This window comes from Solenopsis invicta, chromosome 1 (genome assembly GCF_016802725.1).
Source record: "Solenopsis invicta isolate M01_SB chromosome 1, UNIL_Sinv_3.0, whole genome shotgun sequence".
In the NCBI taxonomy this organism is placed as follows: domain Eukaryota; kingdom Metazoa; phylum Arthropoda; class Insecta; order Hymenoptera; family Formicidae; genus Solenopsis; species Solenopsis invicta.
The window spans coordinates 17,842,706-17,865,865 of record NC_052664.1 but is presented as its reverse complement, the minus strand read 5'-3'; the positions used below and the strand labels follow the sequence as shown (position 1 = coordinate 17,865,865).

At 31.6% G+C, this 23,160-nt stretch overlaps 2 protein-coding genes and 1 non-coding gene across 12 annotated transcripts; 2 read left to right on the top strand and 1 right to left on the bottom strand.

Moving 5' to 3' along the window:
- Window positions 1-532: 532 nt before the first annotated feature.
- Window positions 533-2,774, bottom strand: LOC105194412. The gene is made up of 3 exons (XM_026132845.2): window positions 2,602-2,774; window positions 1,013-1,193; window positions 533-942 (listed from the first exon to the last, which is right to left on the bottom strand). Exons 1-3 carry the CDS (start codon window positions 2,771-2,773, stop codon window positions 774-776), a joined length of 522 nt encoding a protein of 173 aa, XP_025988630.2. The 5' UTR covers window position 2,774; the 3' UTR covers window positions 533-773.
- Window positions 2,775-3,769: 995 nt separating this feature from the next.
- Window positions 3,770-3,876, top strand: LOC113003465. Its single transcript, XR_003268497.1, has one exon. It is a non-coding gene; the product is annotated as a U6 spliceosomal RNA (small nuclear RNA).
- A 917-nt stretch (window positions 3,877-4,793) lies between these two features.
- Window positions 4,794-21,790, top strand: LOC105201207 (probable Rho GTPase-activating protein CG5521). 10 transcript variants are annotated; one of them, XM_026132865.2, is made up of 29 exons: window positions 4,794-5,128; window positions 7,170-7,280; window positions 7,510-7,527; window positions 7,777-7,948; window positions 8,340-8,697; window positions 8,804-9,081; window positions 9,157-9,451; window positions 10,025-10,392; window positions 10,461-10,683; window positions 10,762-10,969; window positions 11,051-11,182; window positions 11,568-11,804; window positions 12,332-12,522; window positions 12,926-13,024; window positions 13,087-13,371; window positions 13,449-13,574; window positions 13,671-13,838; window positions 14,590-14,700; window positions 14,906-15,064; window positions 15,958-16,134; window positions 16,222-16,585; window positions 16,667-16,815; window positions 16,905-17,080; window positions 17,920-18,379; window positions 18,444-18,730; window positions 18,803-18,939; window positions 19,161-19,259; window positions 19,650-19,670; window positions 19,953-21,790. In XM_026132865.2, exons 1-29 carry the CDS (start codon window positions 5,023-5,025, stop codon window positions 20,111-20,113), a joined length of 5,676 nt encoding a protein of 1,891 aa, XP_025988650.1. In that variant the 5' UTR covers window positions 4,794-5,022; the 3' UTR covers window positions 20,114-21,790. The 10 variants fall into 10 exon arrangements, 9 of the variants coding, with proteins under 9 accessions (XP_025988650.1, XP_039302922.1, XP_025988649.1 ...); XR_003268487.2 differs by having other exon boundaries at window positions 4,795-5,128; window positions 19,134-19,312; window positions 19,953-20,061; XM_026132863.2 differs by having other exon boundaries at window positions 5,023-5,128; window positions 19,134-19,259.
- Window positions 21,791-23,160: the final 1,370 nt, after the last annotated feature.

Below are 23,160 nucleotides of genomic sequence, written 5' to 3'. Positions count from 1 at the left end.
GGTGAGGCCCTTATTTTAAATAATTACCTTTTATATTTGAAAAAACTGAGTAATTCTTGCATTTTTAGTATACATCAAAAGAAGTGGAATATATGGCCATTTATAAGTGGAACAATTGAACTGAATAAAAAATACAAGAACTAAGCACTTGAATTTTAGTATACTCCATCTTTAATTATCGCTATATATTCATGTATCACGAAATAATCGCTAATCTTTTTATTCTCCAGAGAAAGTCACCATAGAAAGTAATCGTTTTACGTAAGTTGTAACACATCACTGCGCTTCTCGCAACATTGTCAAATTGATTCAGCTCGCGATGATTTTGTTAATTAATATTAACAGTAAAACACTGAAATCGTAACACAATATTAACTAAAGGCATGTAACAGAGTGATTGCGAGCAATTTACTTTTACTCTTTCTATTTTTTCTGACTTTTGGAACATAAATATCAAAGTTACCTTATCGTCTGTTATTAATATTATCGAATTTTGGTAACTTGAGTTTCTCAATGAATACAATTGTACGCGTTCTTGTAAAATAATATATTTCTTTCTTTTACATAACAAGTAATTTTTTATAAAGACACCATAAATGATTGATGTAAAATATTCGTAAATAAATGTGTATAGTTTTTGTTAAACCGCTGAAGTTATATGTTGAGTTATCAAAAATCGATGCAAAACTTGAAACTTTGACGAAAACGTCGCGGTTCCACGGAACGCGAATTAGAAAAAGAACACTCTAAAGCATTGGCCACGTTAGTAATAATTATTTTTTTGTTTTTATATGACTGGAGTTGCCTTCATTTAATTTATCGACAGTGCAAGTTATTTCGTTCTTGTTCAAGTCGCGGATTTTCTGACGCTGCTCAAAAGCCTCCATGTCAGCGTTTAATTCCTCATACGGCTGCGTCACCGTATCAGCCAAATCTTTGCATCTGCAATTGAATTAAAAAAAAAAAATGTTGAATTAAATATTGTTCTATTGAATCATTCCTCTAATCGTACTGGATTGTTTTATGTGCGACACAGAGTCTGCATCTGCTATCAGCCGCGAGAGCGGTCTTATCCAAGCCGAGATGTTGAAGGACTTTCAATCCTTTGCGCCAAATATCTTTCTCTTTCATAATTTCTTCAACACTCGGTACTGACATTTCCGTTTCCGACGACGACTCGCGCTCCGATATCCCTTCAAAATATTATGTCTCAATCAATTTGGAATTTTGCTTAATATTTATTATTTTACAATTCTAAGATTAACAATAAAAATAAAATATGAATAAATACTGTTTTATACACGCGATGTCCAGCAATTCGGCAAGCGGGATATATTGCTGATATAATTGAAAGGGTATTGGGGGGTATTATCACTTTCAGTACCACTTTTATACTTTCTTTTGTTAAAAATTTTTTAGGGAAAAAATATAGGTAAAAGCTACAAAACTTGATATATTTATTCTTTAATTTATTGAATGTTCTTTACAAATTTTTTCAAACATTAAAAAATATATTTTTGGATTATTTAAATTTGAATGAATTTGTCAAAAAAATACCGTCTCACTGGTAGCATAATTAAAAATGCAGAATTATCAGGAACAAAAAATTAAAAAAAAAAATTAATCTATGTAAAAGTAGCTCTCATCTGATCAACAATCAAGTTAAAAAACTAAATTTTTCAAAAACAATAGTTTTGAAAAAAAATTTGATTTTTTTTTTGCTATTTTATTCAAGACTTATTGGAAAAATAGGAAAGTTGGAATTTTTATTTGATTATTATATTTGATTATATTTGATTATATTGAACAAAAAAAGAAAATGTAAATATTTTCTAAAAATTTTGAATTAATCATATAGCTAGATGAGTTATTATGGCAACAATTTTGAAAAATATTTTTGAGACAAACGCATTTAGAGTTTGGCAGTTTATATGTTAATAGAAACTTTTGAAAGTTTCTTATCCATTATTTGCTCACATACACACACACACACACACACACACACATACACACACACACACTCTCTCTCTCTCTCTCTCTCTCTCTCTCTCTTTCAAGGTTCAAATTATTAAAAAATACCAAAAAATAGTAAACTTTTGAAACCTAAAAGTGAGAATATTCCCTTAATTGCAAACTTATCTTCATTGCGTTACAATATGCCATACAATATTTTCGCTTTTAGATTTTAAAATTCTATTATTACTTTTTTTAATGTTTTTTTAATGACAATTCTCGAAAAAAGTAAAAAAATCAAATTTTTTCTAAAACTTTTCTATAAAACTTTTTGGAAAATTCAATTTTAAGTATATAGAATAAGAATTTTTTAATTTTGTTTCAGATAATTTTTACATTATTAATTATGTTAGTAAGACGGTATTTTTTTTGACAAAAGATTTGTAATATATAATAGATTTGTAAATAACCCAAAAATGTCTTTTCTAATGTTGAAAAAATTCATAAAGAATATTCGAAATCAAAGATATTTATATTAATACGCATTTTGTAAAATACGCCAAATTTCGCAGAAAAAATGGCATAAAGATATTTAAGAAATATGATAACCTAATTACCTAATTACTCATATTTTTTGTTACATGATACCTTCGTGCGGTTGCAAGCAATTCTGAGCATCCAAGAACTTCCAGAACGCCTTGATCTTTTCCTGCTGACTTATGCTATTCTCTCTGACAAATGCAAATTCCATGTCAATATTCTCATCCGTTGAGCTCATTTTGAAATCGCGCGGCAAGCACATGTAACTAGTTCTTGACATCACTTTCGCTCTTGAAGACAACCCTGCGCGTCTAGTAAAATCAAATGTCAATCTAGTTATAATCGGCTCGGTCGATAAAGACTGTTTTATTATCATAAACAAATATCATTACAGATATCACGCATCTCAAATGTCAATTTCTATCAAAAAGATTCATTTATTTAAACTTCTAGGTATTGATATAATTCTGCTAATATTAAAAATTTATTTCTTACAGCACAGAATATTGCGAAATATTTCAAAAATATTGTAGCAACATTTCAACATTGTAGCAATATTGCAGAGATATTGTACAATATTCTGTACTGTAGAGGTGTAATTCACGTTACGTATACTACTAAAAATAATTCTTACATCTCATTATATTTTTAAGAATTTTTTATATTTAAAATTCAAGAAGATTTCTAAAAGAAACAAAATTTTTTGATATCTTTTCAGATTTTATAGGATTTTTTTTAATAACTATAATAGAAGGAGAAATCTTAGAATATTTCAGAATTTATTTACGTATATAAAGAATCCAAAAACATATAATCTTTCTCAGTATTTCTAAAAAGTATACAAATTTAGAAATACTAAGATAAATTTTCTAAACAATCATGATGATTTTATAGAAATTTTGAAAAATTTTAAAATTTATATGAAAATGCTGAAATATTATACGAAGAATTCTAAAAAAAATGTTCACCAAAGAAATATATTTTATTTATTTCAATTACATTTTCAAACTAGGTGCACACTGGGATTTAAATTGCAATCGTTAAAACATCAGCGACTTTTAATTGCGAAAATTAATTTATGTTTGATCATTAAATAATCCGTTTTAATTGCAGAGTTATTATTAGCGATATTCTACTCTTATTTCTGAGATAATATCGTGAGTGTAGTGCTCAATTTCGCCGCTAGACGGCGAGAACGAACAAACATTCCAGTTTCTCGTTAGCACTCTTGAATGTATCATTCACTATATAAGGAATATTGTAGGGAGTAGTTATCGTACTTGCTTCGGCAGTACATATACTAAAATTGGAACGATACAGAGAAGATTAGCATGGCCCCTGCGCAAGGATGACACGCAAAATCGTGAAGCGTTCCACATTTTTTGCAATCTTACGTATTCATTATTTAGTGCGAGTCACTGTTATATTTTTTTTTACTATAAATTTTCAATACTGGAAGGAAATTTTAGAACACAACGTTGATTTAACTTTTTTTTTAATTTGTCGAACTAGAAAAAAATAAAGAGCAAATTTTAAATCAAGAAATTAATCAACATTAGTAAAAAATGTATTTTATATATTACCAGGATTGAGTGTTTGCGCGTAAAATACAAATAATCTACCAATATAATGCATGTACAATATAAGACATAATATGTAAATTATATTTTACGGATATTTGTAAAAAATAATAAATGAATCATATAAGATTCAGATTTCATGAGGAATAATGAAAAATATATTCCATCAATTTATTTTTGATATTGTATATTTTTATTTTATTTATTGATATTAAAGTCAGATATACATATATTATTTTAACAACTTAATTATACTTGTTCTATATTATTTGCTAATGTTATCCAGTTTATAATAATTTCATTACTTGTATTTTACTTACATGGAAAAAGTTCGCGTAAACACGACGTAAACAATATATTTAAAAAAATAATAATTTGTAGACGTAAATTTTGAAATTTATAACAATTCTGCATATTATTGCTATCTAAACTATGTTACCGACCGAAATTATAGATCAAGAGCCACCATACCAAATAAGACGCGCGTTTTAAAGACTTTAAAAAATATGTCAAAAACATCCTAAATCGGGACATACAAAAAAAACCATTTTAAAAACGGCATATGGATATTTCTGTGACAGTCGTATGAACCTTCAAAATTTCATCGTCCATCAGGCAACTTGAGGCAACGTCACAAATGTTCTCCGTAATCCGCAGTTCTCCGGGAATTGTATGACGGATGATGTCATTGCCCCGAGGAACCACCGAGCGGCGCAGCGCTGGTGCGTGCGGCCAGTGAGGCGCTCAAGATGGCCGTCACGTACATCTGATCGGAGGTGTGTGCCGTAATTTGACGCCGATTTGACGTGACGAGGGTGGGCCATGCACCTCGCGCCGCTGGCATGGTGATCGCGCGAAGGTAACCGGACCCGGCATCGACGCGGACCGTCCTGGGCGTCGTCGTCGATGGTTGTTCTTGTCCCCGTGGCCGCCGGCGGCTGGTGGAATCATGTTCAGCAAGAAGCTCCATGTAGACGTCAAGAAGTCGACGCTTAAGATCCAGGATGTCAAGAAGGATAGCGCGACGCGATTCAAGCATCTCAAGATCGTGCTAGGTGAGAACCATGATGACGACGACGTTGCGCCGGGCGACTAGGTCGGAAGAGGTTGGCTGAGTCAGTATTTCGCGGAAGAGTAATCGCGCGAGCCGAGGCGGTACCACTTGGTATTTATTCGCTCCTACGCGCGCTGGCGAAAATGCCTCCAATTGGGAGTGCGATGACGTTTCCAGCGCAAGGAAGTTCTTGGCGTTTGTTTAGATTTCACGTTTGTTTCTAGGAGCTTCGTGTCGCGTTCTTCAACGAGTCTTACTTTAGCTTTTGCTCTTAGCTTGAATATAGAGAGAATGTCAAAGTTTACAATATTTTTCAAGTTGCTGAAGGCAGACAGTTCATTTCATGCAATTCTTTTGACTTTCTTTACAAATAGAAAATGATATTGAGAGAAAATACTGTTAAACAATAAAGCTTCGAATAATTATTATGGGTAACTCTGATCAAACTCTGATTAATTGGCAGGATTGTTTATTGCAAAATTTCTCACTATATAATTCATTATTTCTAATTTAATCTAATCTTTTTATGTGTTAAATAACAAAAAAAAATCATATTTTATTTATATTAACAAAATAGCACAGGTATTGCTTGATAAATTAATTACTAAGTTAATTGGATTTTAATCCAGGTCATTCTAAGTAACATTAGCGAAAAGTTTTTGTAACAGCATATTTTACGAATATACCATTGTAATAATTAGAATTAATTATATTTGAATTTTAGGAAATGATTATATCTCTTCATGAAATAAAGCAAAATATAATATTTAATAGATCTTAAAAACAAAGCCAATAAGTTTAAGCTTATTTTTTTATTTAAATAAGTTTTGTAAGAAAATTAGTAAAAGATTTGAGAAAGCATTACTTGTGTTATTTAATTCGTCAGCTGTTTGTTTAATATAGATAAAATTTGTGTTCCACTTGTTTGTTGCAAATCCTAGTTAAAAGAAAAAAAATTTTAAATTATCAGTTTTAGGATTGTGGTTTTACAGTATTGTGAGAGAGAGGTAGTCAATATCTAATCACCAAACCGCCTGACCACATTAACCAACTTGTGGCCTCTGTCGCCAGCTAAAGTTACATTATCATTGCATATGTATCTTTACATATGCAAAAAGTTATTAATAAATATTGTCTCTAACTTTAAATACTTTTCACATATGCGCTTATGTGTGTCTAGCATACTCATATAAATATTTTATATAAAAAATATTTATTTTATTTATCTGTTTTATTATTTTGCTTGACTAAGGCTGCTATTTATAGTTGTAAATAATTTTTAATCTTTGATTGAAAGCGCAATTAATTCCAGATTTATGTAATGTGAATACTGGCCTAAGTAACTAAAGAAACATTGTATAGCAAATGATCAATATGAGGTTAATTATACATATGATCTTTCATTTACTCACGCTTTATAAATTATAACAAATAAGTACGATGATTTTAATAATACATTTGGCACACACTTTAACAGGAATGAATATTTAAAGAATTTCACCAAATTTGCACTGAGGAATCTGAATTAAGATGTTAAAATGTATGCGTATCCAAGTAATATGTATTGATTAATACATACTCAATAACTCATGCAAAACATAATAGCATTAGTTCAGGCAGTCTTTGTGAATTAAATTAAAAAAATATAATATGTATAAATTGTTACATATGCATTCCTCTCTGTTTCTTCTTCCTTCCTTGTTTGTTTCTGATAATATACATATATGGAAAAAGGAAAAGGAATTCTACCATATGAGCACAGATATCCCGAATGAGTGATGCAATAGAATTTCTATTGCATTCCTCTGTATAAGGCATTGATGTTGCGAGAAAAAGATTTCTTTCCTTTTTCATCATTTAATTAATGCTTTTGAATATACATTTGCTCTTTTCAGCTGGACTTCTTGCACAGTTCAACTTCTCTTTTTTTCTTCAGCATAAAAAGAAAAAAGAAGAAAGATAAATGATGCGAGAAGAACCTGAAAAGAATAGATTATATTTTATGTAAAAATAAACAATTCACATACGTTTTTATATTGAAGAAAACGTGGACACTGACGAGGCAAAGGGCTTTTTTGAGGGTAACTTCAGCCATGTGTACTTCATCCTATACGATTGTTTCGTGTCCGCCGAAGCGAATCTTCGGCAGCGCGGTAAGTTGCAAACTGGACTGATATTAAAGTAATGTACTAAATAAATCTAACTGTCCTAATGCTGCATAACTTTGAAGATTTCCATGCTTTGATGTATATCGCATTATTTTTATAACTTGACAATAATATCGTTATATTCAAAATTGTAATAAATTTTGTATTAACCATAATATATTCATTCGTTATTTTATTATCATCTCTCTTTCATTTCTTCCCATTCTGCTGCCAGAGCTTTCCTTCCATATTGGTAAGTCATATATCATATTACTCTAGCTTAATTTTATTGCATTGATTACTTCTTTCATTACTAACTTCTTATAATCGAATTACAATTACATGAATGTTTCTACAAATATCTTCATGTGAGAGTTAATCAAAAGATCTGTTTTTTAGTGCATTAATTCAGTTATTAAAAACAGACTTATGGTATTTGTCACAAATATTCCTTATGTAAAATGATTTAAAAATAAAAATTAATTTATACTTTCTTTTATAGTGCATAAAGCACACAGGGAGGAGTTAGAACAAGTATTGCAACTTCTGGAGAAAATTTTAACTCTTCTTCCTGAGTTACTTAATAGACGATGGCAGTGTCATAGTTTAGCACGAATCTTGCAGAAGCTCTTGCATCCTGGTAATAGTTGGAAACTTCGAAGACAAGCTATAAGGTATGCAGTGTTTGAAGTATACAAGATATCCCAAAATTCATAAATCAAAATCCTAGCAAGAAAGTTCTTGAAAATTTAAGTAAAAAATTATTTGTAAATTTTCAAGCTGTAGTTTGTGAAATATAATGTCTTAAAGTTGTCAAAGATTAGACAATCATGCAATTATTAATACAACATATGACTTATGGACATACATCTATCTAAGCGTAGTTTGTGATTGGCCAGGTTTAATCTCTACATCTCAAAAATTACTATTTGAAATATCAATTTACAAATATCTTACTTAATTTTATGAGAACTTTTGTACTATAGTATTTTGATTCGCGAATTTCGACATATATTTTCATGTATATTTATTTGAAGCAATGTATACTTAACATTAATGTTTTAGGTACTTTATTTTGTGGTATCAAGCCCTTGGCGAAAATGCTCCTGAACACATACATCAGATGTTTGCCAGCTTGGTGCCAGGATTTCCACCGCATCAAGCGTCGCCTTATAAATGTGATCGTAAGACGGATAGTAAGAAAGATAAACTGGCGAGAGCAGCCAATTCCGAGGAGAAGGATAAGAGAGAATTTTATGACACGCAACTTGGGCAAAGTACTTTTCATGACAATGGATCAAATCAGTGTCCTATCAGTCAAGTTGACAGTGGACCTATCCTACCACCGCAAAGTGGAGAAAAGCCACTCGACAATGAAACTGTTAGGTTTTTGGAAGCATTGCTTGAATTTATGGTTACTCAGGTATATAATTTATATATTTCTTTACATGTGGACATATTTATAAATATTTTTCTAATCTTAAAATTAGGATAAAAATGATTTATAATCGTTTGTTTACGTTTGCTAGGTGGTAAAAGTAGAATGGCGTGATAAATCTACACGACAGCATAAAACTTTCCAATTTTTATTAGAACGTTTTAAGGTAGCATATCTACGTCACATCTGTCCAGAATTTAATGACAACTTTTCGCTTTACAAACCTAACTTAGAATTACCCACAATGCGTAAACCGATGAATCAAAATCAGAATAACTATCTACTTTGTAAAGTTGCTTTAATCAAATGGATTGCGAGCTTTACGCATGTTGCTAGAAAAGATGGACTTTTCGCACATCTTTCACAAAGGTAATTCATTTATCATCTGTTTACTTGTACTACAATTGAATTACATTATATTATCAAATGCTATCTGATCTACAGCACAACACCAAATGAGGAAAACACAGAATCGGAATTACGCCGTGTATCGGTATACACTCAAAATTCTGCTGATTCGAATTTACTATCACCCGAATCAACCATGTCCCAGCAAGATGGTCAAAATCAGGAAGATAGTGCAGTTTCAGCTATGTTAGTTAGAGAGGTTTTATATGGAAACAGGGATAATGTAAACTTTGTACATGAATTGTACAGACAGGCATTTCTTCTGGATTTCCACCATGCAGGAGCCATAAGAAAGGCTATTGCCGTTTATAAAGATTGGATTCAAATGAATGTGAGTTTCAAATGCTAGAAAATCATCTAAGGTGACTGCATTAGACAATGAACAAATAAAAACTTAATATAACTACTTTTCAAGTAAAAATAATATTTTAATTAAATATATTTAAAATTTATGTTTAAAAAGTATCAATTTACAATTTATTATTTTAAAGTTTTATTTTTTAAATTTTTCTTAAACAGTCACTTACTGATGATTTGTTCAGCAACTAGTGCAGTAACTCTATTATATATACAAACATAAATAACTGACATGCTTAAACGATGAAAACTAGGTCTTAGTGCTGAAATAATGTTTCTTGTGCTAAAATAACGTTTCTTGTGTTTATAATTGCTTATTCTCTCGAACTGTATGCCATTACTTTCAGTTTCAAACAGTTTTTAAATAAAACTTGAATTGTAATATCACAAAATGAAATTAAAAATTAATTCAATATTACCGATGCCAACAGGCATTTCTATGATCCCCCACATTCCGAAAAAACTATAAAGAATTTATTGCAAAAAATATCACCTCATACAAACACATTTATGTAAATTGTTATATATTTTATTACATGTTTTGTAGGAAATCCCTCCATTTATGTTAGAACCGCTTGATGGCCATAAAGAACGGGATTTTGAGGAGAGTCAAAGAAAGGAAAGCGAAATGGAAAAAAGTCCGTCTGATAGTTACCGGCAGACGAGATTAAGAAATGATTCTTATCTTGGCGCAATACACCGAGAAAATTTGTTCATTAGAGCAGGCTTGCAAAATGTTCTGCAAATTTTTATTACGCAAGCTTCAAATGTATTTTTCTTAGAGAATTCAGGACCGAATGCATCTTTGACATTACTTGAGGAGCAAACGGACAGTTGTAAGAGAGTCCTAAATGTATACCGATATGTTGTTATGCACTCTAGACTGGAACCGGCGACTTGGGAACAGTTACTTAGGTATTTATAACTTTTTTGCAATTAATATTTCTTTGCAATAATTAATTTAAATTTGTTGAATCCATCAGAGTGTTACTGCAAATTACATCGCTCGTACTGAGCGAGAAGTCCTCTCGCCGCAAGCATCAGGAAAGTATCGGTGGAAAACTTGCGCCTGCCATATTCCAGACTCTAATTGTTACATGGATTAAGGCTAACTTAAACGTGGTTATTTCTACCCAGTTATGGGACCAGTTTCTAGAGGTGTTGACATCGTTAACACAATGGGAGGAATTAATTCGAGAGTGGGCGGTGAGTCTACGATAAATATCTCACGAGTTCTGACTCATATCTATGGAATAAAGTTTATTTTTACATATGCCTATACAGAAAACTCTGGACACGCTAACGAGAGTATTGGCGAGACACGTATATAACTTGGATTTGAATGATCTACCTTTAGACAGACTCAGCGAACAGAAATCAAAAAAGAGACGTGGAATCGGAAGCCGCGCGGCGTCAACTGGAAGCGTACAGCCGCCTCGGAAAGGCAGCGTTGATCAAGAGAATAATACCGTGTTAAATAGAAGCGTCGTAGGTACGTGAGATCACTTGATCGTAATTTTTTTTTTTTTTTTGCAATACTGATTTAATAAAGAAACTTTTCAATTTTGATCAGATCACCCGCTACGTGATATGAGAAAGGTGCGACCATTGCCGCGCAGTGCGAGCGACAACACTATATATAACGTTAAGACTCGTGCAAAATTGCATAGGCAACGGACGCACACAGTACACAGCGGTATTCCCGGTAAGTGAATAAGCGCAATTAGTCACATAGTTTTTTTTTTATTTTTACATTTTTCGAACTTATGGCGAAATCTTTAATAATGCCTTTGTGTTGCTGTGTACGCAATTTATTTATAACTGTGTCTATTCCTTTCTTTTTTTTTCGCTTTGGCGCCGACACCAGGTTAAAAATAACTTTGCCCCGTACCGTACAGAGACGGACAGTTAGCATCGTTTCCTCCCGTAGATTTGTCATAATTATAACGCAGCGCCCATCGTCGCTTATCCTAATTTTTTAATCGGCATGTTGTTCATTAGATCGATTTTAACTAAACAATTTATCATTGAATACATCTCCGCAGTGTTTGTCTTTCTTGAGTAACTGTAAACAATTTCCACACATACAGTACTCCCCCTATCGATAGAACAAGATATGGCGCGGTTACTGTCAAACGGCTCGACTTCGTCGTCAGCGACCGGTCGGAAGATGCTGTCCAACAGACGTGCAAAATCTTTGGATAGCATTGTTATAATTGATAGCGAACCACCGTCACCACGCTGCCCTTCACCAACACCCAGCAGTGGCGTTGATAGCAACAAAGATAGTCCCATACAGATAGAAAATATTGACGGTAGCAGTATTGGTATGTAAGGCCTGTTGTTGTACATTATCTATACAACGTATTATTTCAACGTGCAATAATTTTCCATCATGTGTGAACATTTGTGTGAATATTTCTGCATCACCGAAAAATTGTTATATGTCTTGCTTCAGTAACCACTTTACAACATCTCATATTAGCTGAATAATGATTTTTTATTAACAATATATTGCGTTTTGATGAACATGATTACTTGGACATTTAAAGCGACAGAAAGAAATTTGAATAATATTGAATTAAAATATTTCTTTAATTTATGCTTTTCAGATGGTTTTTCGCTTTCTGGGTTTTATACATTTATTATCGAGTCATATGTTAAGCTTGTAATAATTTTTCTTATTGCACAACACTACAAAATATAAAGCTCAATTATATATGACAAATTCATAATGCATAAATAACTTAATAAACAATGTTGCTCAATAATATGTTTTTGGTTTTAAACTTAAATTGTATACTTAAAATGGATTACAATTAACATATACTTAGTAGTTTTTATTGTTCTGTAGATACAAATGACGCATCTGAGAGGAGATCAGTTATGGCGGGTGGAGGGGTCCGTGGATGGTTGCCAGATGTGGCTGTCGTTTTATGGCGACGTATGCTGTCGGCATTAGGTGATGTTAATAATATTCAAGATCCTGTTTTACATGGCCAAGTCATGGATTATCTCGTGCAACTCACACAAACATTAATTAAGGTAATAATTATTAATTTCAGTATGTTAAATAAATTAAGTTAAAAATAAAATATGTGTATAGAGTTATATCTACCTAATTCTTATGCTGTACAGTTTATATGTATAAATAGACAGTAAAAAATAAAACTAGTAATGTAACTTTTTCCTTCTGAAAGAAACTGTATTTCCGATTGATCAATTGATGAATTAAAAAATTCACCTAACATTTTGTGAACAACACATAAAGAAATAGTTTAAACGTTTAGAGCTGGATCTTAAGACGTAATATTTCTTGTATGTAAATTTATATACATTTTTTAGGCCTTCAAACTACGCACTGAATATTTTCAATCTTAAAACAGTTCTAAACTGGACCTGAAAAATGATATTACAATATTAAATTGATAATCAATTTTTTATACAGATACGTTTAAATCAAGGAGTATCCGGGGATAATCAAGCAACACCTCCAGCACCAGATCTAATTCCACCTCTAACAGTTATTGCACCTTGGTGTTTCAAGGTATACACACATATAATATGAAAATTGCATCTTTCGGTGCTTATCCACGTAATCCTTTGCAGGCAATTCAGCTTCCCGATCAATATGAAAGTGGTAAATTAGCTGCGTATCGTCTTATATGTCTCTTAACGGTACAACCACTGGATATTAGTTTACCAAAACAACATCTCACGCTCTTCTACCGCGCCGTTCATAATGGAATTGCTAGTAACGAAAGTAAAGTACTGCATGTACTTGTAAAATATACAGGGCCCAGATTATTTAGTTTAAATCTACCTGGATCGAGTCTTTTGATTTTGGACTATATACATGCTGCTAATGTGATACTTAGCAGTCAAGATGTCGAGGTATATAATTTTTTTCTGCGAGTTAAATAATGTAACGTTTATTCGAATGTATATTTATTGTTTTATTCTTTTCTCAGGCACCAAGGACAGAAGCTGTTTCTATTATTGGCTCATTGTTAACGTTACCTGTCACAATGATCAAGCTACCCATGTTACAACCAAATGGACCTGATATTGTAACTATGACGTGTCCAGAAGCAAAAGTAATTATTATGCATAACTTAATAACACAGTTGATAGATGATTCCAAATTGATCCTTACAATTTTATGTTTATTCAATTTATTTTTACATTCTTAGGAGCATATTGTAACAATACTTCTGCGAAGCTGTCGACGAGAACCCACTGGTATTGCGAGATGTCTGGCCCTGTCAAGTATCGCGATGTTTGTATACAAAGAACTGTCCTACAAAACGCAACATCCGAGAATTCCGGAAGCTGTCACAGTTCTTCTTCTTGCACTTAGAGTAAGTTGAAATTTTGTCTTAAATTAAATTGTAAATCTTTATTAGATGTCTTTGAAAGACGATTATATAAGATCACTAGAACGCCTATATACACACAGATTTTAACAGAAGTCCTTAGAACTTTAGAACATAGACTGCATGAGAAAAATATTCTCTATGAGTTTTTTGATTTGTAGTTGCTTGATAGTTTGCATTTGGAATATTGTCTTAAGTTAAACAGTATATATCGCGTGACCGTTGCTATCCGTGAATATGTATTTTTAAAAAAAGAGATCCGTTTAACGACATGTAGGCTATATAAAGCGGTATAAGGTATGTTGCAATAGTAATAAGATGAAAGCGAATATCTCTTTCATTGAGTGTCATTGGCAGCGGATGCAAGGAGCAGAGCGTCGCAGAGCTGGTTTCTGTTTTCCCCTAATGGATCAGGTAGTCCTCCTTTTTTCTGCATTATATAACAATGTCAGCCGTTATTATGTGACGTTTACAGTTTTGGATTGATACCTGCGTGCCTTACGAGGATATATCGTTGATTTTGCATGGCCTACTGCTATATGTGTGTCCGAAGTGATAAATTGTTTCAGTCTGCGATGATGCCCTTTTATCTGATATTCTATATACCCGCTAATGACCAAATTCTCTATATGTTACTAACTTTATGTTGATGATTATTCAGATATATAGAAGTTAATCTATACATATCGGAAATTAATGATCAATGATTATATCATTTTTTTTTTTTTTATTTTAGGCTTCTCACGCTACTGTTGCACAGGTTGCGTGTGATTCTCTGTTACTTCTCTGCGATAAGGCTGATGTGTTGCTAGAATTGTATCCTAATGTGCCATCTAAGATAATACAGGTACGATGTAAGATTTGATGTGCATTTCATTAAACCGCATTTTAAGTCTATAATCATATTATATCATTCTTGTTTATCAAATATTAAACTAGGACGAATATATATTACAAACGCTATGAATGCTAAATGGAACATAGGATTGATTTAAAGATTATGAGGAAGAACATAATATAATAATAATTTTGATTTTTTGATATCTATGCAGATTTTATCGGATACACTTGGGCGAATGACAACGCGTGAAAGACGCGGACCTTTAACAGTATCAATGCTGTTTTGTTTGGGCGAATGGGCCATGCACTTAGGACCAACAGTATTACTACAAGTGTTTCAAGGAAAACCTCTCTTGATGACCTTATTTACAGTTAGTACATTTTTTTGTATATTTTATATATTTTTCATTTGCTACAATAATAACTTAACTTAAAAATTGTAATTTTTGAGTTGTCTACAAAAAAATGAGAATTGCAATGAGAATTGAATACATTGAGGAAATGATATTTTTATTCCTTTGCAATCATTAAATCAAATCGTAACATCAAAATCGCTTTTAAAACTCCTGCTGGCCTGATTGCGAAGTTCGTGCTGGCCTGACTGCGAAGTCCATGCTGACAAGAGCGATTTAATTCAAAGCGATAAAAAATTACATTCCATATATCGATTCAAAACGTACACACGTATACATTCAATATATGCATGAAAAATGGCATGTAAAAAAGCTAAATTATTCTTACAACGTGTACAATATTAACTTCCATTTTAGTGAAGTATTTTTATATTTAAAATAACTGTAGTAATAAAATACCGAAAACTATGTTGCTACAATTATATTGAAAAGCAAATATTTATTTCGATTCAATAGTTGTCCTTATTTTCGTCCTTGATAAGACACAATTTAATTCATATATGAGTTATTTATTGATCACATACTCAAACAAAAGGAAAGTTTTCAGCATATTTTACAAATTTTTTTTGCTCTACTGATTATAAATAATATTTTATTGAAAAATATTTTTATTTTAATATACTAAATGCGCAATCTCGTTGGAATATACGTTTCAAGAATTTTCATGGTATATTTTCTTGCCTCTGATGTCATCAATCCAAGATTGGTTGCAATGAGTGAACTTGAAAGTTATCGTTTCAAAATTTACTGGAAAATTTTATTTTTTGAGTTATATCGTTACTGTAGCAAAGAAGTGATATATCATGATTTATTTTGTCTCGGTTTCTACAGCATTTAATTTTATTATGTAGGTGTTAAATAACATAGTGCAAAATAAAATTGGAAAGGGATTTTCGAAAATCGCTAAGAATCAGGACGACGACGATGATTTCGATCCTAATATTACGTTAGATAATTTAATTGACGAATCCTCCGTTAAATCCCCTCGCAAAGGAAATATTCAATCTGTACAATTGGCAGCAAAAATGGTAAGCTGATCTGTTATACATATATAGAGATGCATAATTTATATAAATATTTGTAAATATTTATATAAATATTATACTTGAACACAGGTACTGATGCATTTAATTAATCATTTGGGACACTTTCCAATGGGTATCGGAGCTGCGCGTCTTTCATCACTAGTTGTTGAATTGGATGACGTTCCTGGAATCGATGGAGACGAGCTGTCCTCCGCCGTTTTTCAAGCGCCTAATATACAACTCTTGATGCTCTCTAATTCGATCATAATGTCACTGATAGAATTGGCGGCGTTGGACGCACCTGGCGGAGGCGTCACGGCTGGTTTGACTACAGCTCCTTCTCTGGTTAGAGTTTTGTTGCGCGATCTTGCTGGAAAAGCTTCTTGGGACAGTTCGATCTTGTATAGCCAACCATTCATTGATGATGATCTACCGCTGCCGTTTGTGAAACCTGGTAATAATTTATTTTTTGTTCTTGCTTGATACTAATTTTTTTAATAAAGACATAATATAAATCTCTGTGATTTTTTTTTAGTTGATTGGAGCGTAAAATTACATACGGATGATTTGAACAGTGTCATCACACCTCACAACTGTACTCCCAGACACACAATACGGCATCGCGAGCCGCACATATTGCCGACTTTTGCGAACGCTGCAAGCGACATGGACAACTTAGATGATGTAAGATAGCAAAGTTAAAATTATAAGGACATACTGTAATTTTCGATAACTATGAAGTAGTGATTCTCTAAAAAATTGCGTGTTTTCAGCTTCTTCAATATATAGGACACACCAGCCCGGAAGTTTTGACCAATCCAGAAATCGCTCTCAATGCGCCCGCTAATCCACCTCAAGGACATTATCTTGAAAGCGAAACTATTGCGACAATTTTAAATCAGAGAAACGCAGAGCAAGAACACATGAACAATTGGAACCAACACATCAGGTTGCGTGTATCTCAATATATAAATACGTTTTATCGATTTGCAATTGATCATAACGGAGTTTCGCACAATATGTCACTAAGCTATTCTACCTAGATAAAAGTATTTTTACTTCCTTGCAGATATTCCACATTATGCTTTAATTTTATAATTATTTATGTATACTATTTTTAAATGCAAATTTAAAGAATTTTTTAAAAAAATATTTTTATTTAGAAGAATCTGAACAATTACGTTTTTGATTATCGTTGTAATACCTGAGTAATACAGTTTTATTTTGATTTTTGACATTTCCAAAATTTTCTAACAAAAATATAAAGATTTAAGATATTATATCTATATTCATAATAGTATTAAAAAAATCTTGGGGTTTCTAAATCTAAAATTTACAAAAACCATTATTATATTATTTTTTATTTTTATATCTATAAAAGCTTAAAATATGAAAATGATCTTGTTTTACTTCGAACCTAACACATATCTAGCGAAACAAAAGTATTTTCTACTTGATTGCATGCAAATATTTTGCATTGTTATTTAGTTTTATTGTTATTTATATCATTATTATATACTAACTTTAAATTTAAACTTTGAATTTAAGAAAATTATATATATTTATATTTAAAAACAAACTGGAGAATAAAGAATAAAATGTATTATATTTGTATATAACATATAACATAAGTATACATAACATAAATAATCATAAAATTAAAGAATAAGAGAATATTTGCATAGAATAAAGTAGAAATACTTTTGTCCAGCTAGATTAGATAAATGACACATCCATATGTTATTGTAATTTTACATTGTATTTAATGTTAATAAATCTTAATTTTAGTATGAGTGCAACAGCAATCAGTCCACCATCATGTCGCCCGCCCCCGGCGCCATTTCATCACTGCCGCCTTCTGTTTTCGCATCTCGGTTTGTCCGGCTGGGAGTTGCGTAAGAAATTGCATCTGCTGGCAAAAAACGAGAAGCTCTTACGCGAGCTCCGTAATCTCGATGGCCAGCGGTCTCGGGAGACACACAAGATAGCAGTGATTTACGTCAGCCAGGGACAAGAAGACAAGAACTCCATACTAAGCAACGTCACTGCCAGTAAGGAGTACGAGAGCTTCATCGCGAGACTCGCTTGGGAAGTCGAATTAGAATCGCATACTGGTTTTCTCGGTGGCTTAGTGCCTGGAAAGGCGTCTGGTGTTACCGCGCCGTATTATGCCACATCTTTCACCGAAGTTCTCTTCCACGTTGCTACAAGGATGCCATCGGACAGCCCCGAGAGTTTGTTGCAAAAGGTATTTTGATACAATCGCACACTGGTGTTTACTCTCAAGATATTTAAATGATACCTGATTTCAGACACGGCATCTTGGCAATGATGAAATCCACATAGTTTGGTCGGAACATTGGCGAGATTATCGCAGAGACATCATACCCACAGAGTTCTGCGACGTCCTCATAGTCATTTATCCACTGAAAAACAAGCTATATCGAATACAGATCTCGCGTAAATCGGAGATTCCATTTTTTGGTCCTTTATTTGATGAGTGTATCGTGGAAGATAAGGTATTACCAGGTTTAGTGAGGACGACCGCGTTAGCCGCAAGTAGAGCGAAGAGATCTACGCTTACCTTATACCAACATTAGTAAGTAGTCTGTTTACAAGCTGCAAAATTATGAAATCGTCAAATGGAATATCATTTAAATAAAAATTTCAGTTACGAGGAGAGGGCGCGATCCATCGATACTGTTATGAGAAATCACAAGGAAGCTACGACATTTGAGGAATTTACAGCAAATGTTTATTCACCGGTGCAACCGCCAAGCCCATTTAGCGCAGCTTCATCTGTCTCTGGTACGTAAATCTCGATTGAGTAAAAGCATTAATAGTGTTATATATTATTTTGTAATGCAACATTTAATTTTATTTACATCTTCACACATGTGATATGCAGAAATAAATGAAACATGTCTCTGCAGAATTTCGCATATCGCTACGATATTGATTATTTTAGAAATCTATTATTATTACTAATATCGTACTATCAGGATCTACAACAAGCGTGCAATCCACAGCATCGTCAAATCTCGCGGCAGCACTTATTGATTCGCATCAGGGACGCTCCGGCTTGCGCAGCAGTTCGACAGCTAGCAGTGACAACCGTGCGAATAGAGGTGACTAATTCAGTCCACTAACCCCCACCCACCTTGTAACACCACCGGACAAGGTAGTATTATTAGTTATTTATTGTTTCCGTGCTGTTCTTCCAGCGTTTTATCTGACATTGTATCTTATGTCTCTCTATCTATATCTGTTAAGTATATATATATTATAATTATCTCTGATCACAATCTCATAGACTACGTAGACAATAATCCATGAAATATCTGCAACATGACGTTTGAAAGTAAATAGTTTCCAACTCTAATCTTATATCTGTTGTATATCTAATAACGTTGTACATATATAATTGCAAGATTTAATCTGCCGAGTATGGTAATAAAGTAAAAAATATCAATTTCTTTAACATTTCTATGTTTTTTAATTAACTTTTTGTTTGGCAGTCTTGCAAAATATATTCAGAGGTAATCTTCCCAATTTATGAACAACATTAAAAGATAGCATGTTTGGATATTATTTTTTCTTATGTTTATATGTGTTTAATATCGCTTTGCAGGAGAATATAATATTTGCAATATCAATAAAATATTTTCCGCCAATGTTATTTTCTTGTTCGAACGCTTACTTTTTCTAATAATCTCTGTCTTTCTCACACGAGCATCACTTTCTGGCTAAAATTTTATGTTGCTTGTTGATCGATAATCTGCAAAGTTACAATCAGTGAGATTTCCGGCATTTGTTTCCAGTTTCTGACGGAAGCAGAGTGTGGTTTAGCAATGATATCCCCGAGAGTACTGCGCTCCACGGAATTTCACCAAGACCCGTAAAAAAGATGTCCTTTAAAACCGGACCAAAGCAGAAGGCTAACACACAACCGACCCCGCCAGATAGTCCGAGATACAAATGAAATTTTTTTCATTCGTACCCAGAAAAATGCCCCGCACAATTAATTGGACTCGGCGAGCGTTATACTTTAATGGAACTATTCGGACAAAAGTTAGAGTAATGAGTAATTATACGATTCCACTGTTAGTATTACGCGCATAGCGTGATTTCAAGATAACAATGTGGCAACTTGACATATTGCCAACCAACACATTATTCACAGTGGGGAATATCTGATTAATGCGTTTTGTGTTTTCCGTCCTTAGGTTTAATTTTTATATTGAATGTACAGATCGTTGTTTATTTGTTGCAACGTGAATATTAATTTATTGGAAAGTAAATATATGATAAATTTATTAAATTATAGAGGTATATAATAGGTATACTTCTCACACGAACCTATTGATGTCGAGAGACAGCTATTTACATTGTACAGCACTTTCTTAAGATTAATTTATCCTAGTTCGCTAGCTAGAATAAATAATTCTGAACTAAAATTTCTATCTTAAAACATATTAAAAGTAGTATAGAAATATTAACATTGTAAGAATGCTCTGCGGTACTGCTATATGGCCTTGTAATTATCTTATTTGTCACAGAAGAGTACATATAGAATATAGATATAACTATTTTATTATTAATTGGCAAGACAAATGCGAGAGGATTTACGATTAAACGTTACTTCCAATACGCTTGTCTGCTTGTACATTAAAGTCATATTCCAGATATGGGGCTGATGAGAATTTAATAATTGCGTTAGTTTGATTTGAAGCGATGATTATGACTTACTATGAATTATGAAACAAAGTGATAAATAGCCATTTTCAGAGAAAAAAAAACACTTAAGTTACACATTCCATGTGCGTATGTCATCCCGTTCTCAAGTTACATTTACACATTATGATGTAGTTCATATATACGCATATTTTTAATTTATATTTAAACATTGTAATAGAATTCATATATATGCATATATAAATATGTATATGAATTACCGAGCCATTCCATTTTCGAATATTATATTCATAATTCGACCGACTTGTACTTTTTATATGTATACTTTATAATATATTTTTCAGTATGAAATCTCATTTTATTCAACAGAATATTAAGAGATCGCAATCGCCGAATCATTTTATTTCCATATTAAAGTCGAAAAGATGCTTGATATTTTATATGAGTAAATTGAATATTTCATATAACGACGCAAAGCCGAATAATTACTACAAATTTAGTAAAAACCAAAACGTAAAAAAAAGTAAATTTGAAAGTAATTTATTCCATTTATTGAATAATCGATGGCTACTTGCTTTACACAAATCATCCTCATACAGTGATAATAATCAAAGTATTAACGTTATCTATTACTATTAACGAATGGCAGACTATAGTAAAGGATTATATTATGGTAACGATCGATGCATTATTCGAGATGAAATTTTTCTAGAAGTATACACTTCGCGATGATAAACTCTGTGTATAATTAGAATTTTTGACTATTTTGAAGACTACCATGAAACACACATTCAAAAGTGTAGGTATTAGCAACAAAGATGTAGTTTATAATTACTGATGCGCAAGATCATGGCCAAAGCAGCATTATTTTTCCACTAATTTATAAGATAGACCAGGGAAGCTCTATGTATGTATTGTATATAAATTGTTAAGCATATAAAAATGGTTCTGAAATAATTTAAAATTATTCTGAATATATATCATGTTATATCGCTACATTATTAATATGATATATATATATATATATATATATATATATATATATATAAACTAAATATATACATTATATATGCATATGTGTATATACACATATATGTATACATATATATTTATATACACAATATACATAAAATTCATTTATTATATTATTATGCGCAAAAATGCTTTTACTGATTGTATTTAAATGTACTTAATTAAATGTTTCCATTAATATCGCTACCACTATTCTGCTATTATTTAACATTTTAAAAGAGGAATCATTCTTAATGTAAAAATTTTTGCAAAATATCTCATTGTATTGCGTTTAATTGGCAGAGCAACAAATTAATGAATGCATAAGGCTAATAAGAAAATATTAAAATGATTTTTTTGTCAAGGAGAGAACGAATAATTTTTCTTTTATTCTTCCAAAAAAGAGGAAGTATTCAAAGATAAACCTAAAAACAGAATATTGCAACTTCTTAATTACACTGAACCGTTTTTTGTACAAGGATGAAATTGTACGTATATCTTTGCGTAAAGATATTGCAAATGTTTACATATATTAATATTCATACGGAGTAACGTATAGTGATCTTACAGCATTTCTTCAGATTTACAAAGGAATCGGTTATTTCCAAGAGTTAAAAGAAAATAAGACATACTATATATATAAATATATATATATATATATATATATAAAATATCTTACAATGATTCTATATTAATATATAAAATGAAAGAAAAGAGAATCGATATGTATACAAGTATTTCTCTACAACGACTGCCTTGACTTCCAAATTTTAGAATTTATTATCAGCACACTATGGATTTAAAAAATGAATTAGTAGATAACGGATTACAACAAAAATGATTAATAATTCATTAACCAACGACCCAAATTAAATATTAATTTTATGATAGTAAATATTGCATTAGGTGATCTACTTAAAAAAAGAATAGTATTGTTTTTTAATCACATGTAGAAGTTAATGTATTATAAGCTAAATATTCATTTTGTAATAAATATTTTATTAAGAATTATAATTCTTGAAAAAAATGTTATTTTGCAAATAGAAATCTATAATCATTTTTAGTCACAAATTTATTTTTTGCGTAAATAATGTTTTATTTATATAAATCAGAAATGCTATTCAATTCATGACTGAATGTAACCCTGCCTCGTAAGCAGAGAAATACTTGTATATATATTAATATATATTTATTATTTTCTACAGAAAGCTGCAAAGCTAAATGTATATTTATCCAATTATCTTTCTATCTAATTAACTCCATATTGTAATAACTCCAATTTGGTCCGCGTTAAGGAGAAAATATAATGTACTTTATTCGATA

Excerpts from the sequence above, each read along its gene's own strand:
- LOC105194412 (XM_026132845.2), bottom strand. The coding sequence starts at position 2,773 with ATGTCAAGAACTAGTTACATGTGCTTGCCGCGCGATTTCAAAATGAGC. Across the intron at positions 1,194-2,601 it reads TTGCTTGCAACCGCACGAAG|GGATATCGGAGCGCGAGTCG; the intron begins GTATCATGTAAC and ends AATATTTTGAAG. Across the intron at positions 943-1,012 it reads GTCGCACATAAAACAATCCA|ATGCAAAGATTTGGCTGATA; the intron begins GTACGATTAGAG and ends ATTCAATTGCAG.
- LOC105201207 (XM_026132863.2), top strand. The coding sequence starts at position 5,023 with ATGTTCAGCAAGAAGCTCCATGTAGACGTCAAGAAGTCGACGCTTAAG. Across the intron at positions 10,684-10,761 it reads AATTAATTCGAGAGTGGGCG|AAAACTCTGGACACGCTAAC; the intron begins GTGAGTCTACGA and ends ATGCCTATACAG. Across the intron at positions 14,701-14,905 it reads TGCCATCTAAGATAATACAG|ATTTTATCGGATACACTTGG; the intron begins GTACGATGTAAG and ends ATATCTATGCAG.